General features: G+C 47.4%; 1 protein-coding gene across 1 annotated transcript; it reads right to left on the bottom strand.

Annotated features, from left to right (window-relative positions):
• Positions 1-3,427: 3,427 nt before the first annotated feature.
• Positions 3,428-10,057, bottom strand: snw1 (SNW domain containing 1). Its single transcript, XM_062467684.1, has 14 exons — positions 9,966-10,057; positions 9,275-9,428; positions 8,949-9,110; positions 8,627-8,722; positions 8,011-8,117; positions 7,606-7,710; positions 7,347-7,416; positions 7,145-7,210; positions 6,817-6,933; positions 6,408-6,549; positions 5,674-5,776; positions 4,975-5,092; positions 4,551-4,714; positions 3,428-4,259 (listed from the first exon to the last, which is right to left on the bottom strand). Exons 1-14 carry the CDS (start codon positions 9,977-9,979, stop codon positions 4,067-4,069), a joined length of 1,611 nt encoding a protein of 536 aa, XP_062323668.1. The 5' UTR covers positions 9,980-10,057; the 3' UTR covers positions 3,428-4,066.
• Between the last annotated feature and the right edge of the window lie 4,556 nt (positions 10,058-14,613).

The following is a 14,613-nucleotide window of genomic DNA, read 5'->3' as shown; positions in this document are numbered from 1 at the left end:
TCAAGGGATGATGCACTTCTCGAATGAAGTAGCTATTCCCTGACTGTAGTCATTTGCTTGCTTTGATGTTATCTAATGCAGTGGTTCTCAAAGTGACCCCTGGGGTCCGCAAAATAATTTGCCATCAAGTGTGCTGTATAATTAAAAGGTGAAAAAAATATGTAATAATCTACAGATGGGGACCATTTGCACCAATAAAACAAACATATTGTGTCCATTTAAGAGCATAAAGGATATACTGAATGGGTGTTATGATTATTGGGGGGTCCTTGGAAAATGTTGTCCCCTGTAAGTGGTCCCTGGCCCAAAAAGGTTTGAGAACCCCTGATCTAATGGAATCATCAGCTGTATCAGGCCTTTTCTCATATCCCCAGAAAGCCTATTAAGACCCTGTTTCTGCAGAAGGAGGCTTTAGATGTCAAGCCATTTGTCATACATGGTGGTGACATTTAACATAGATAACACTGTGATGAAATAGGAAATTGAAATATGTGAACGAGTGTGTTTGTTAGTTTTTAGTTAAATTCAGTTCCAAATGATGGATCACACATATATTAAACATCCTTTAGGATGTTCATTAAATTCAGGGACAGATCAAACTCAAAATCTCACACCATTAGGCTATAAAATCAGAATATAATCCTCGTCATCATCCTCAGGAATATGGCTAAGTGGTAGAGAATATTTACAGCAGATCAATAGGGTGCAAGTTCAATTGTTAAAGCTTTTGTTCTTTGGATAACAACTCTGGTAAATTAGTACATTATTATGATTATTATATTATCATCATCATCAAAAGATACAGCAGACAAAGGTTGAACTCAAGAATCCATAAAACCCCATGATTCCAGCGGATCTTTCATTCGATTAAGACACATTGGCCAAAATGTCAATTAATCACACATCCCTGACAGTCCCAGAGCTGTCAGCATGTAAACATTCCAGCAGTCCAGTGGTGGGTGGCGGGGGCGCTTGAGTCTGGGTCCGCTCTCTGACTGGCACAACCATTAGAGGTTTTTACGCCTGTCTAAACCCGGCCCTGATAATGGATTATGCAGTCGGATTGCTGTTGCAGACAAGACTGCACTCCTCAGGATTCAGCCTCAGACAGCCTACACAATCCAGCCCTCCACAACCCAAACCTCCACTGACCAGGCCTCCACAACCAAGTTCAGTCCTCTACTATCCAGCTCTCTACAACCAAGACCTCCAGCTCACAATTCACACCCAAGTGTAGCTAACTTTGTGTGAATGATTATTGAACACACCAGCACTAAATAATAATGCCAACAAAGTGAGTTGTATTCAGTATTTAAATGTGCATATATTGTATGAGAAACATGACATATCTGGGAAAATACTGATATTGTTGTAAATATATGGTAAATGTGGTTGCTCAGAGCCTTGCTCAGAGCCTTGCAAGTCTTACATTACAATACAGAAGGGGATTTTTCACTGTAATCGTGTCCCGAGTTGGGCCTTCATATTAGTAAGCAGTTTGGACTGTGAATTATATTTCTTTGCCACACCTTTAGACAGGTGAAAGGAGTATAGAGAACCTTCATCACCAATCACACTTTACAAACCCCTGTAACTGCCCTTGAAATGTACCATGAAGGATTGGCTGAACAACTCAATATTGTTTATGTCTGCTAGCTTTTTCTGGGAGAAAAACAAGAACCCATCCATCAAAGTCTCAGCTGAAAAGGTGAAGATTCCATTATGTCCCAACAATGTATTTATTGTTTGTGTTCAGCAGCACACAAAAGCAGACGAAGAACCAATTTCCTTTTTTACCTTCATGAATAAGAATCTCATTCATCTTCCACTGCACACATTCACAAGCCAGACAACAGCATGGTGGAGCCATTATCAACTTGTCTGCGTAAATTAAATACACCTCAAGTAACAACAATGGCAGGCGCTTGAATGCGTCCTTCACAACAAGGCCTGCAGCCTTCCTTCAAGAATCCATATTGAATACAGAGACTAGGATATCATCACACAAGCACTTTTTGATGTAGGAGACTGGCCATTAAGAACCCTATGAACTATGTATCTACAAACAAATCACTTGTCATTGATTACATGTAGCAACATTGATGATTGTCCCCCATTTCCCAAGGAACTGAATGCCTTTATCAAATCAAGCCATTTTTACAAGCAAATACGCCCTCAGAACCACACCTAAACTAACCCAATATCCCCAAGCAAGACGAGGATAAACTCTAAGGAAAGGAAGAATTAATGGACCAGTTTAACTGACTTAGCAGGCTGTGGTTTGATAAGTCACACTTCCCCCCTTCAGTACACTCAGCTGGTGTAGCACTGATAGCTTTAGCAAGATTCTTAAGTTAATCACGACATAAACTCCTTTCCACACAATACAGGTCAATGCAAAACAGACTTCCCTACCATGGAGTCACTCATGAATGTTTCCCTGTGCCCGGGGGTGAAGGGGACAAGCTGACACTGCATTTTATTAGAGACCGTAATCAAACAAGTTTGTTGTTTCAGTCAGACCTCTCACTGTGAAAGAAAATTAATTTAATTGGAGAGCGAAGAAAGATGAGAAAGAGGGAAAAATCATAAAAAAAAACTGTTGGCAGGTGGCCTGCAAAAAATTGCAGTGTGTGTTGTGGAAAAAGCAGAACGGACAACAGACTCCACTTGGCATCAGTCGAGGATGTTCTCATGGTAACAGCCGCCAATCTAAGGCTCTTAATTTCCTTCCAGATCAATACAAAGTTAATTGAAATATGGTCACTGACACAGAGGATATGTACATAAGGATGTAGTTATACAGTAGAACGTAACAGCTGGTAATGTTAATCAATCAATAATGAAACACACGGATGTTGTGTACGACTTGTTGGACTCGTGGAACATTCATAATGCAGGCGTCTTGAAGAAAATCCATCTGTTAATAGTCTGTGACAGAGCTCTTTAGGAAAAACCTTCTACAACCTCTCCAGTCTGTCTGGGTGTGTAATGTTGTCCTGATTGGTTCTGTTCAGTCCAGGAAGTTGCCTGGAATAAATCTGTCAGACTGCATAAATCACTCATGAATTGTAATTAATGGAACCAGTTTTGTTCTAATCAAAGCATAAATCTCGAGAGTATTCCTCCGCTAGTGTCAATGGTTCTGCTTCCTGCCTGGTAATTGATGGGCGCCCAGAATCTACCGTGGGTGTTTAATCATCTGTTTATTAGGCACATTATTCAGAATGCGATTGAGAAGTGGGGAAAGTGTGGAGCACACTGAGACAATTACACCACAGACTGCCACAGAGAGGAGCGTCTTGGAGGTCCTGAATGCACTTGATGATTGCATTGAGGAAGTGTGTTGACGAGATACAACACAACAATAACTCTAGACTAAGACACTCTCATCCAAAAACAGCAAAGAAAGGAGGGAAGGAAAGGATCTTCTCCATAAAATGAAATTTATTCCATGGTAGCAGTACTGTACAAGAGATATGGAGCTGGTTCATCATGTATCCCAGTAGAAACAGACTGTCTCAGAGGAGATCCTGACAAGACACCATATAAATCACACCTGGGAAATTCACCTCACTTACAGGAATGCCTTATGTAATACCCAGTGGGCCAGAATATTGCTTAGCCACACATATACAAGGGGACTTTTTTAAACAATGGAAAGGCAGGATATTTACCTATTACCTGTGTGACTAGAGGAGGGGATACAAAGTAAGCTAATGAAGCTAGAGGTGGAGAATACAGCCTGTCGGAGGTCTTGGGAGGGGGTAGAATGCAGTGCAGCATTCCCCAAGAACCTGGATCACATCCACATGCACCTAAAGCCTGGAACTACACTCCACTGACGAAAATAAAACAAAATGTTTTTTTTTTTTTTCTTCTTTTTTTAAATAACAAAAAAATAAAAGCTGTGAAACAGACAGGCAAAAAGATCAATATTTCTATTGGACACATTTTGGAGGTGGCTCCAACTCCTAGGTTTAAAAACATCCCCCCTGCTGCCCTTCCCCAGAGCAGCACACCCTGCCAGCAGCGAGGGAGGGGCTCGAGGCCCCCCCTCCAGTCCTCACTCCTTCCTGCGCTTCTTGTCGTGGTCGTAGTCCTTGGAGCGGCCGCTGGCGGAGGGTCTCTTGGAGCCGCCATGCTGCTTGGCCTCCTCCAAGAACTTGTCCAGACCGAACGGGTCCTCCTCAAACTGGACCGGGCCGTCACGGCGCGGCCCGTGGTCGGCACCGGAGAACTCACGGTCTGGAACAAACCTGGAGGAAGGAGTGAGGTGTGGAGAGATGGATGGAGAGAACGAAGGAGAGACAGGCAAGTTATTAGGGTTAGGTTTGTTATCATCATTCTAATGATGTATTCATTCAGAACATTTTTTTTTTTAATCAAAAGTGACATTTAGGGGAATTTGACTCTGACATCTTGTTGTCTGCATGAGAGGGGGTGGGGGGGACAGTCCTGTACCTGCTGTTCTGCATGAGGGGGGGTGGGGGGGACAGTCCTGTACCTGCTGTTCTGCATGAGGGGGGGTGGGGGGGACAGTCCTGTACCTGCTGTTCTGCATGAGCGTGTCCAGGTCGTCTCCGTACACGTCTTTGTCTGAACTCTTGCCAGGCCGGTAGATGTTCTGAGCCATGTCCCGGCCGCTTCTGAACGGCTGGTCGTACACATTGTACATCTCATCCTCCCCACCTGCAAAACCACTGTCCATGCCCTGACGGAGGGAGATTACAGAAATTAATATAAACAATTATGATTTCAGTGCATTTGTGTATGATATCACTCTGCTACTATGATTTCTATGTTTATATAAAATCAAACAAAATTGCATGCTTTGTGTCGTCATGTGATTTGTAAAAGTGTATTAACAATGAGAGGTGTACTAAATAAAAGTGAAATTACTTGCTTGACCAGGACACATAGCAAAAGAGCCCTTCCTGGTTAAATAAAGGTCAAATACATCATGTGGTTCACCTTGCTCTGGTTGAAGAGCCTCTGGTCGTACTGGGCATCGCTGGACGTCCTGGGGTTGGGCTGTCCCAGAGCGATCAGCTCGCTGACGTCTCTGTCCTGGTCTCTCTGCAGCTTGGACCTGCACAAGCAAACACACCGCACGGGAGAGGGTCTCCATATTGGTCTGAGACACACCAGCCAACCCCAGATCAACTGAGAGATGCCAACCAGTCACAGATCAGCTCTGCAAGCCGACAAATGAAGCACTCTGAAGTTAGGAGAGACCTACAGCATGGAGATGAAACAGCCTGGGAGACTAGCATCGTTTAGAGGGCAAGGCATATGCGTGTCACGAAGATCTGTGGGATATAAGCCTTGCAGGGGCCATGCTGAGGGCCAGCCTAGTGTGGTAATGAGAACAGTTTAATCATACAGACTTCTGGGTAATGAGGCCAGTTGAATGAGATAGACTTCTGAAGTAATGAGTCTGCCCCTGCAGACTTTTTGACATCTTTCCCTGCTGACCACTACACTACACCAGACAGATGCCTTCAGTTACTGTCCAGCCCACCAACTGAATGATTCAGCAAGGGGTGTGTGTTTGAGTGAGTACATGTGTGTCTTAGAGACAATGTGTGTCTGAGAGGGTCAGTCTGTGGACCTGTGTGTGTGTGTGTGTGGTAAGGAGCGTGTGCGTAAGCACGTGTAGTTAGAGCGTACCTCTTATCGGGGGCGGCTCTGGAGATGTTCCTGTCGTGCTGCCTCTCCTTCCTCCTGTCATGGCGGATCTCATCACGCTCTCGGGCCTCCCCATCCTCCCCTCCTGCACACACCCGCCACGGAGGAGGGAGAGCCAGGGGAGGAGGGAGAGCCAGGGGAGGAGGGAGAGCCAGGGGAGGAGGGAGAGCCAGGGGAGGAGGGAGAGCCAGGGGAGGAGGGAGAGCCAGGGGAGGAGGGAGAGCCAGGGGAGGAGAGGGACAGGAGGGGGAGGAGAAACGAGGGATGGATTAGTGTTGTGAAAGCGGGACATAGGCCGACATGCTGTTTCGCAGCCATCTGAAATTAAGAGCTTCACAGATCATTCTCTTAGCAACAAAGATGAACTTAAGTTCATGTTGATTTTAGGGATGTCAGTTAAGATTCATTTTGCTTTTGATAGACTGACAAACATTAACCGGTAACTAACCGTTTTGGGTTCGTTTTACCCCAGACTGCTATCTAGTGAAGTGTATGCAAATTAACCTATAGGCCCGACATTTGTAACCGGTCCAAAACCTTCTTGCTGGTAGCCGTTGACATATCAAGATGATACATTTGGAGGAAGACTGAGGTGTTGTATGCCTTTGCACTTGTGACATTTAAGAAAAATGCCAATTCCAATCAATTACGGTTTGGTGTGTGAAAGGAACATATAAATAAAGTTGGGTTTGATTCAAAAGGCCAGAGAGACTGACCTTTGTCTCCGTGCCCTTTGATCCCTGCCCTGCGGTCTCGGGCCATCTGAGCCAGTTCCCTCAGTTTCTCCTCCTTCTTCTCCTTCTCTTTCTGGGCCATCTTCTTCTCCACCTGCGCCCTCATCTCCACCGCCTCTCTGGCCTGCACACAACACACACAGTTCACAAGTACAGTCACAATTATCATGCGTTTATTTACCGGACGCAATTATCCACATAAACTTGGATATCAATTTAGCCCTGTATAGGGGGGGTGTTTGCACCTGTGACTTCCAGATCTGAAGTCAAGCACTATACCACTGAGCTAAATCTATTCCCTTGTAAAAGACTACAGAATGACGTATCCTAAAAGATATATATAGCCTTGGGGTTGTAAAGAGTTGCTATGTATGGTAAAGTCAGGTTGTACCTTTCTGTCAGCGATATACAGCGCCTCGGCCAGTTTAGCAAAGTTCTCGTTGATGTGAACGGTCTGCAGGCCTCTGCCGTCAGCAGCCAGGCGCTTGTCCAGTGGGATGGTGTAACCCTGAGAGCACACGCAGGGGATCAGGACAGGAAGTGTGTATGTGTTCACTTGTCTGTGCACATGTGCGGGTGTGTCAATGTGTGCATGTTTTTGTATGTGTTCATATGTGAGTGTGTCAACGTGTGCGCGTTGGGCACAATATGTTGGTCAAATCCAAAAGGTTGCCTAGTTCAGCCTTCACACTGAGCCGGGTCAGACAGTTCCTCGGTACCTTGGCGTTCTTCCAGTTGGAGATGCAAGGAGGAATCTTCCACTCCTGCTGCTCCTTCACCGTCATCTGAAAGCACAGAAGGTCCAACACCGGTCACATCCAACACATTTAACACCCACAATCGTTGTAGGTGCTGATCTGTGGCCATCTGTGAAGCCCTTAGTGACTTGACTTGAGTGGTGGACATGGGTCGCGCTCGTACCTTTCTGCTGGGGGAGTGCATGACGGGGGCAGGCGGGGAGGGAGGTCCACGAGGGATCTTCTTGTTGATCCTGGAACAGACATCCACACAAAGCAAATTAGAGGACTCATTCGTTTTTTTTTGTGAGTGTTTTTAAGTTGATCAAAGAAAAAATTATTATTGACCGTTTAATTTAACATTTAATTTGACCAGGATTGGCTCACTGAGATTTATTTATATTTCCACATTTTCCGTAGCAACGAACATGCTGTTTCCTTACTTGAAGCGTGGGGGCTCCATGGGGTCTTTCTGCATCTCCACCATGCGGATGACCCTCTGCTTCGCCCCCGAGTTGAAGGCCACACCCTGCTGGGACGGGGTGTACCTGCAGGAGACAGAAAGTGGGTCACCATGGTGGCATAGACAGGAAGGAAGTAAGTCACCATGGGGGGACAGACAGGAAGAGGGTCAACCATGTGGAGAACCGAGACAGTAAGTGGGTTGCCATAGTGGTGCCAGAAAGGGTCAATGTTTCGTGATGGGTATAACATTTAAGTGAGGACCACAAGGTCCCAGGGTGTTTGTGTCTTTCTAAATGGACATGCGTGTGGGTTTAGATGAAAGAGTCTGCTAAATCAACGAAATGTGGTGTAAGTGGGTGGTGTAACTCCCCTGGCAGTCCTACCTGATGTACTGTGCGGGGGCCTGCTTGTCTGCTGCTCTCACAGGCATGGCTGCTGCTATCTTCTGAGACACCTGCTTATCCAGCGCTGAGCGGGTCTTCTCCGTGAGCTGCACACATGAGGAAATACACCCCACAGGTCAACAGGAGCAACGTGGTGTGACATATAAACATTGACATGCTTCTGAAACAACAAATCTAATTCATATCAAACGTATTTGTACAGCCCTTTTAACAAGCAATGTCACAAAGTCTTAATGACTTAAACAACAATGTTTGATGTGCTAGTCAACATTAGCTGGGTGAACGGGGCGTGCTGGGTGAACGGGGCGTGCTGGGTGAACGGGGAGTGCTGGGTGAACGGGGAGTGCTGGGTGAACGGGGAGTGCTGGGTGAACGGGGAGTGCTGGGTGAACGGGGAGTGCTGGGTGAACGGGGAGTGCTGGGTGAACGGGGAGTGCTGGGTGAACGGGGCGTGCTGGGTGAACGGGGCGTGCTGGGTGAACGGGGAGTGCTGGGTGAACGGGGCGTGCTGGGTGAACGGGGCTGCTGGGTGAACGGGGCTGCTGGGTGAACGGGGCGTGCTGGGTGAATGTGGCTGCTGGGCCCGTGGTCTCACCTCCTTCACGGCCTCCTCGTCGGGCCTCTGCAGCTCCGGGGCGTCATCGTTCAGCACCTCCTTAGGAAGCAGGTCTGTGTACTTGCTGAAGATCACCTACACAAGGAACAGCACAGGGCTCAGAGATGCCCTGTCTTAGACAGACAGGGAGGGGTGGAGCCCAGTGGCACAGCATTTGACCACAGATGTTGCATTGAAAATGTCGCAAGTTAACCCCCCCACACACACACCCTTTAATTGCTCTGGATTAAAGTGTATTGTGAATTAATACAGTATCATTATTATTACTACGTTATCTAACGTGTAGGACCACCAGCCTTACCTTGTCCTTGCCCTGGCCCTGCCTGGCTATGGCGTCGTATTTGATCTTGCCCTCTGCGTCCACTTGGACGGCCAGGGCATTGGATGTCTTCTTCTTCCTGGCCATCTCCTGGGGGAACTGGGCCACGTGGATCTCCGGGAAGGCTCCCCCATCTCCAAAGTCCTGCATACACAAACCACCAGTCAGCCAAACTTGAGAATCCAACTGACAATCAGTGGAAACAGACTGGCTGAGAGGTTATGGGCCACAATGAACTGTTCTGATTAGTCATTAAAATTGTTATGTACAAAAGCATTTTCTTCCCATTAACTTCCATCTTTACGTACCTCCAGAGAGCGGGGCACCCATCCCTTCCTGTGTTCATATGGAGGGGGTTCTCGGCGGGATGATACCAGCGCAGTGGACTGAGACCTCTGCGCCCTCGCCTTCTCCTCGGCCTCAAGCTGGTCCTGAGAGAGCTGGGTAGGCGCCGGTAGAAAGCTACAAGCAGAAGTACCAGTGAGCGTCAACTAACATGTTAAAACGATAGTAAGTTTTAACACTTCGATGTAACCGAGAGTTAGGAAGTAGCCTAACAAATGAAGAACAAATGTTTTAGTAAATAGTTGGTTGGCAAAATTCCTCTTTCTCGCGACTGTAAACAACACATGATAGCTAGGCTAGCTAGCCAAAGCGCAATACTAAATCAATTTAAGATATGATTGGTTTAACATGTCAATGATATTTTGCTAAAATAATTCACGACAGAGCAGATAAAAGAAGGGTCGTGCACTACATTTTCGCAAGATAGCCAGCGAGTAGGCCGCCAACGTTTACTGTGTGTTGCTAGCACATGCCAGCTATCTAGCTAGCTTGCTAGTTAACAAAAAGGCGAATCCCGATACAAGTTCATGTAAACTCTGTTGTCTTGGCAAAATAAACTCCAAGAAACCAATACCATGTCCATTTCAGAGGAATAGTATCCAATAATTGCTGTTATTAAGTAAATAGATAATAAGTCTTTGCCACACAACTCACCTCGTAAGCGACATTTTCCTTTCTTCTACACTTGAATCTGACGTGGTACGCCGGTACGTTTTCGTATTCTCGCGATGATTACTTAACCGGGCTTCGGGTCGCAGCTTTTTCTTTGCAAACATCTAATGAGTTTTACAAAAATAAAATAATTGGTTCCAAGACGGACTTTAATTTGGACAGCAAAAAAGTTGTTACATTTCTCATTTTGCTTAAAATGTCTAAATGTAAATATTGTATTTACTTATTTAGGAACATTTATTGATTATTTGTATCAGTTTTTAAATAAACGTTCCATTCTCTCCGTCTAATATAATCCAGGTTGTTGTTTTGTTTATTGGTGAAATGTCTAGTCTGCCTCACAACAAAACAACAGAAAAAAGGGTGCAAGCACGGGGTTAAAGCCACATTACACTACAAAAGGTCCTATCAACTTTAAGTGGATTAATCATGAGCGTTCTTATGATGAAAACAAGTAGGCTGCCAGTAGAGTAAGCATTTCACTAACATTTCTTAAAATAATGCTGTTTACTGAAATGAAGTGACAAGATAAGCCATTTACACTAGAAACAATTAGTTTTAAAATATTTTTAAAAATGATCCCACTGTAGAAAATAAACAGTGGTTAGTGCAAAACAGTCTGCATTTGAATCAAACACAATGCAACAATAACATGATTTATGGAATAAATCAGCGGTATAACATGAATTTGAAAAGAGTCCACAATAACAACAAAATCATATCTTAAGTGAAACATAATTAATATATTTATTAATTTAAGAAAACAATGTGTTCCAGGTCTACAACTCCCTTGACAGTTTGGTGTGAATCACAGATCCTTCCTTTAGCCCTGAGCGATGACAGGATCACCAATTTTATTTATTTTCTGAGCTATCCTGAGGGTGTTAAAACATGTTTCTCATCTCTGCTCAGAGCTCAGAAGAGAAGCGGATCCAGGTCCCTGGGTGGTTGTTCTGAGTGAGTGTGGATTTACTGGCACTCCACAGTCCTGAAGCCATATAAACTGATATATTTCTCAAGGAGCTACTGAGGAACAATTAGGCAGTTTTATAACGTCACAACAGAGACACAAAATTATTCTGACAGACTGCATTGGTAAACTGACAGTCTGTTGCATTAGATGTTCAGACTATTGTCTTGGATGTAATTTCAGTATTGAACATGATGTAATTCGTTGGTCACTTGTCATCCTGTTGCACTGACAGCCTAGAGCCCGCCGCAGGCAACGTGCCAGGGAAGACCAGAGGCAAGCTCTCTCACTGGAACTTTGGTATGTTAGGAGTGTAAGCAAATTATCTTGGTGGGTTAAAGAGTAAGGAAGATTTCACCTTGAGCATCCAATCTTCCTTACTCTCCCCGTCTCTCTTTTTCTCTCTCCCTCTCTCTGTCTCTCTCCCTATTTTTCTCTCTTCCTCCATCTTCCTCTCTTTTCCTCTCTGACTTCCTCTCTCTTCCTCTCTCTTCCTCTCTCTTCCTCTCTCTTCTTCTCTTTTCCTCTCTCTTCCTCTCTCTTGCTCTCTGACTTCCTCTCTCTTCCTCTCTTCCTCTCTATTCCTCTCTGACTTCCTCTCTCTTCCTCTCTCTTCCTCTCTCTTCCTCTCTGTCTTGCTCTCTCTCCCATCTCTTTCTTTCAGGACATGGCAGCCTGTCACTCTCTCAGGAGAGACGCAGTTATTAATGTGACAGAGGGTAAAAGGACGCGTCAGATGAGATCAATCACCATGCCCAGGCAGGGGACGGGAACGCTTTTAATAGACCCATTCATCTGGGTGCTTCTCTGCTGGGGCACACACGTACGTGTGGCATTTGGCATTGAGGGGCCTTCTCCCTGTCTATCTCCATCTCTCTCTCTCTCCGTCTCTTTCTCTGTCTCTCTCTATGTCTCTGGCTCGCTCTCTCTATTCATCTTTCTCTCTCCATCTCTCTCTCTCCGTCTGTCTCTCTCTCTTTTTTGCCATCCATCTCATGCTGTGTCTCTCTGTCGCTCTCACTCTCCATCTCTGTCCATCTCCCTCTCTCCATCTCTCTGTCTCTCTATCTATCTCTAGCTCCATCCCTGTGTCCTTCTCTCTCCATCTCATCTCTCTGTCTCTCTATCTATCTCTAGCTCCATCCCTATGTGTCCTTATCTCTCCATCTCATCTCTCCATCTCTCTGTCTCTCTATCTATCTCTAGCTCCATCCCTATGTGTCCTTCTCTCTCCATCTCATCTTTCCATCTCTCTCTCTTCTTCCCTTGCCTCTGCTTCTCACAAGGTCAGGTTTGCAAGCAGTCTGGCTGGCCCAGATTCCAGATTAAGGATGTTTGCTGGTGGAGGATTAATCAAGTAAGTCTGCTCTCAACAAACAGACATGCAGGTAACCTTGAGTATTTCTCAACACTGACCCTAATTCTCTGATGTAAAACCATGCAAATCAAAACCATTGTTACAAAGTGATACTTTAAATTTCGGATTTTGCTGAAAATATCATACATTTTTCATTACGTTCTCTCCCTATTGTGTATGATCAAAGTTGTTGTTTTGTTTATCAGTGAAGTCCATCTGTGACCCTGTTGTTCAGGGGTCACAGATGGTGTCAGGGAGGGCCCCTGTCACCAAGGGTCCTGACAGGAGCCGACACAGAGGTGGCAGAGTAGCAGCCATGTCAAACCTACTGAAGAAAAGCATAAAGAGCAGAGGAAAACAACAGTTTAAGAAAACAGTCGAGACGCTGCACTCTCTCTCTCGTGATGAGAGAGCCTCTCTCTTTCCCTCTCTCTCTTTCCCTCTTTCTTTTTCCCTCCATCTCTTTCTCTCTGTCTTTTCTCCCCCTCTCTTGCTCACCAAGATGTTTATCACTGTAATTACTTAATTTAATGTACGTTAATGAGTGATAAGCATAAACAACTAAGGGAAGGAGAGAAGTGTGCGTTTGAGAGTTAGCTGGGAAGAGGAAATGGGAGGAATTACATCATTACTTGATCATGGGGGCGCGTGTTCATAATGTGTAAAAATATGCACATTTTATACCACCGACACTGTCTTCAACCTGAAGGATGTTAGTGATGTTTTTGCTTCTTCTGTTGGTGGCATGCCCCGAAAAACACCCTCCTGCCCCCCAACATACCCCACCCTCCTGCACCCAACAGACCACACCCTCCTGCCCCCAACATACCCCACCCTCCTGCCCCCAACATACCCCACCCTCCTGCACCCAACATACCCCACCCTCCTGCCCCCAACATACCCCACCCTCCTGCCCCCAACATACCCCACCCTCCTGCCCCCAACATACCCCACCCTCCTGCACCCAACATACCCCACCCTCCTGCCCCCAACATACCCCACCCTCCTGCCCCCAACATACCCCACCCTCCTGCACCCAACATACCCCACCCTCCTGCCCCCAACATACCCCACCCTCCTGCCCCCCAACATACCCCACCCTCCTGCCCCCCAACATACCCCACCCTCCTGCCACCAACATACCCCACCCACCCTCCTGCCCCCAACATACCCCACCCTCCTGCACCCAACATACCCCACCCTCCTGCCCCCAACATACCCCACCCTCCTGCACCCAACATACCCCACCCTCCTGCCCCCAACATACCCCACCCTCCTGCACCCCAACATACCCCACCCTCCTGCCCCCAACATACCCCACCCTCCTGCCCCCAACATACCCCACCCTCCTGCCCCCCAACATACCCCACCCTCCTGCCCCCAACATACCCCACCCTCCTGCCCCCAACATACCCCACCCTCCTGCCCCCCAACATACCCCACCCTCCTGCCCCCCAACATACCCCACCCTCCTGCCACCAACATACCCCACCCACCCTCCTGCCCCCAACATACCCCACCCTCCTGCACCCAACATACCCCACCCTCCTGCCCCCAACATACCCCACCCTCCTGCACCCAACATACCCCACCCTCCTGCCCCCAACATACCCCACCCTCCTGCCCCCAACATACCCCACCCTCCTGCCCCCAACATACCCCACCCTCCTGCCCCCCAACATACCCCACCCTCCTGCCCCCAACATACCCCACCCTCCTGCCCCCAACATACCCCACCCTCCTGCCCCCCAACAGACCACACCCTCCTGCCCCCAACATACCCCACCCTCCTGCCCCCAACATACCCCACCCTCCTGCACCCAACATACCCCACCCTCCTGCCCCCCAACATACCCCACCCTCCTGCACCCCAACATACCCCACCCTCCTGCACCCAACATACCCCACCCTCCTGCACCCCAACATACCCCACCCTCCTGCACCCAACATACCCCACCTTCCTGCCACCAACATACCCCACCTTCCTGCCCCCAACATACCCCACCCTCCTGCACCCAACATACCCCACCCTCCTGCCCCCAACATACCCCACCCTCCTGCACCCAACATACCCCACCCTCCTGCCCCCAACATACCCCACCCTCCTGCCCCCAACATACCCCACCCTCCTGCCCCCCAACATACCCCACCCTCCTGCCCCCAACATACCCCACCCTCCTGCCCCCAACATACCCCACCCTCCTGCCCCCAACATACCACACCCTCCTGCCCCCAACATACCCCACCCTCCTGCCCCCCAACATACCCCACCCTCCTGCCCCCCAACATACCCCACCCTCCTG

This window comes from Osmerus eperlanus, chromosome 8 (assembly GCF_963692335.1).
Source record: "Osmerus eperlanus chromosome 8, fOsmEpe2.1, whole genome shotgun sequence".
Taxonomy (NCBI): Eukaryota; Metazoa; Chordata; class Actinopteri; order Osmeriformes; family Osmeridae; genus Osmerus; species Osmerus eperlanus.
Note: the sequence above shows the minus strand (reverse complement) of the source record. Positions and strands in the feature narration are given on the sequence as shown.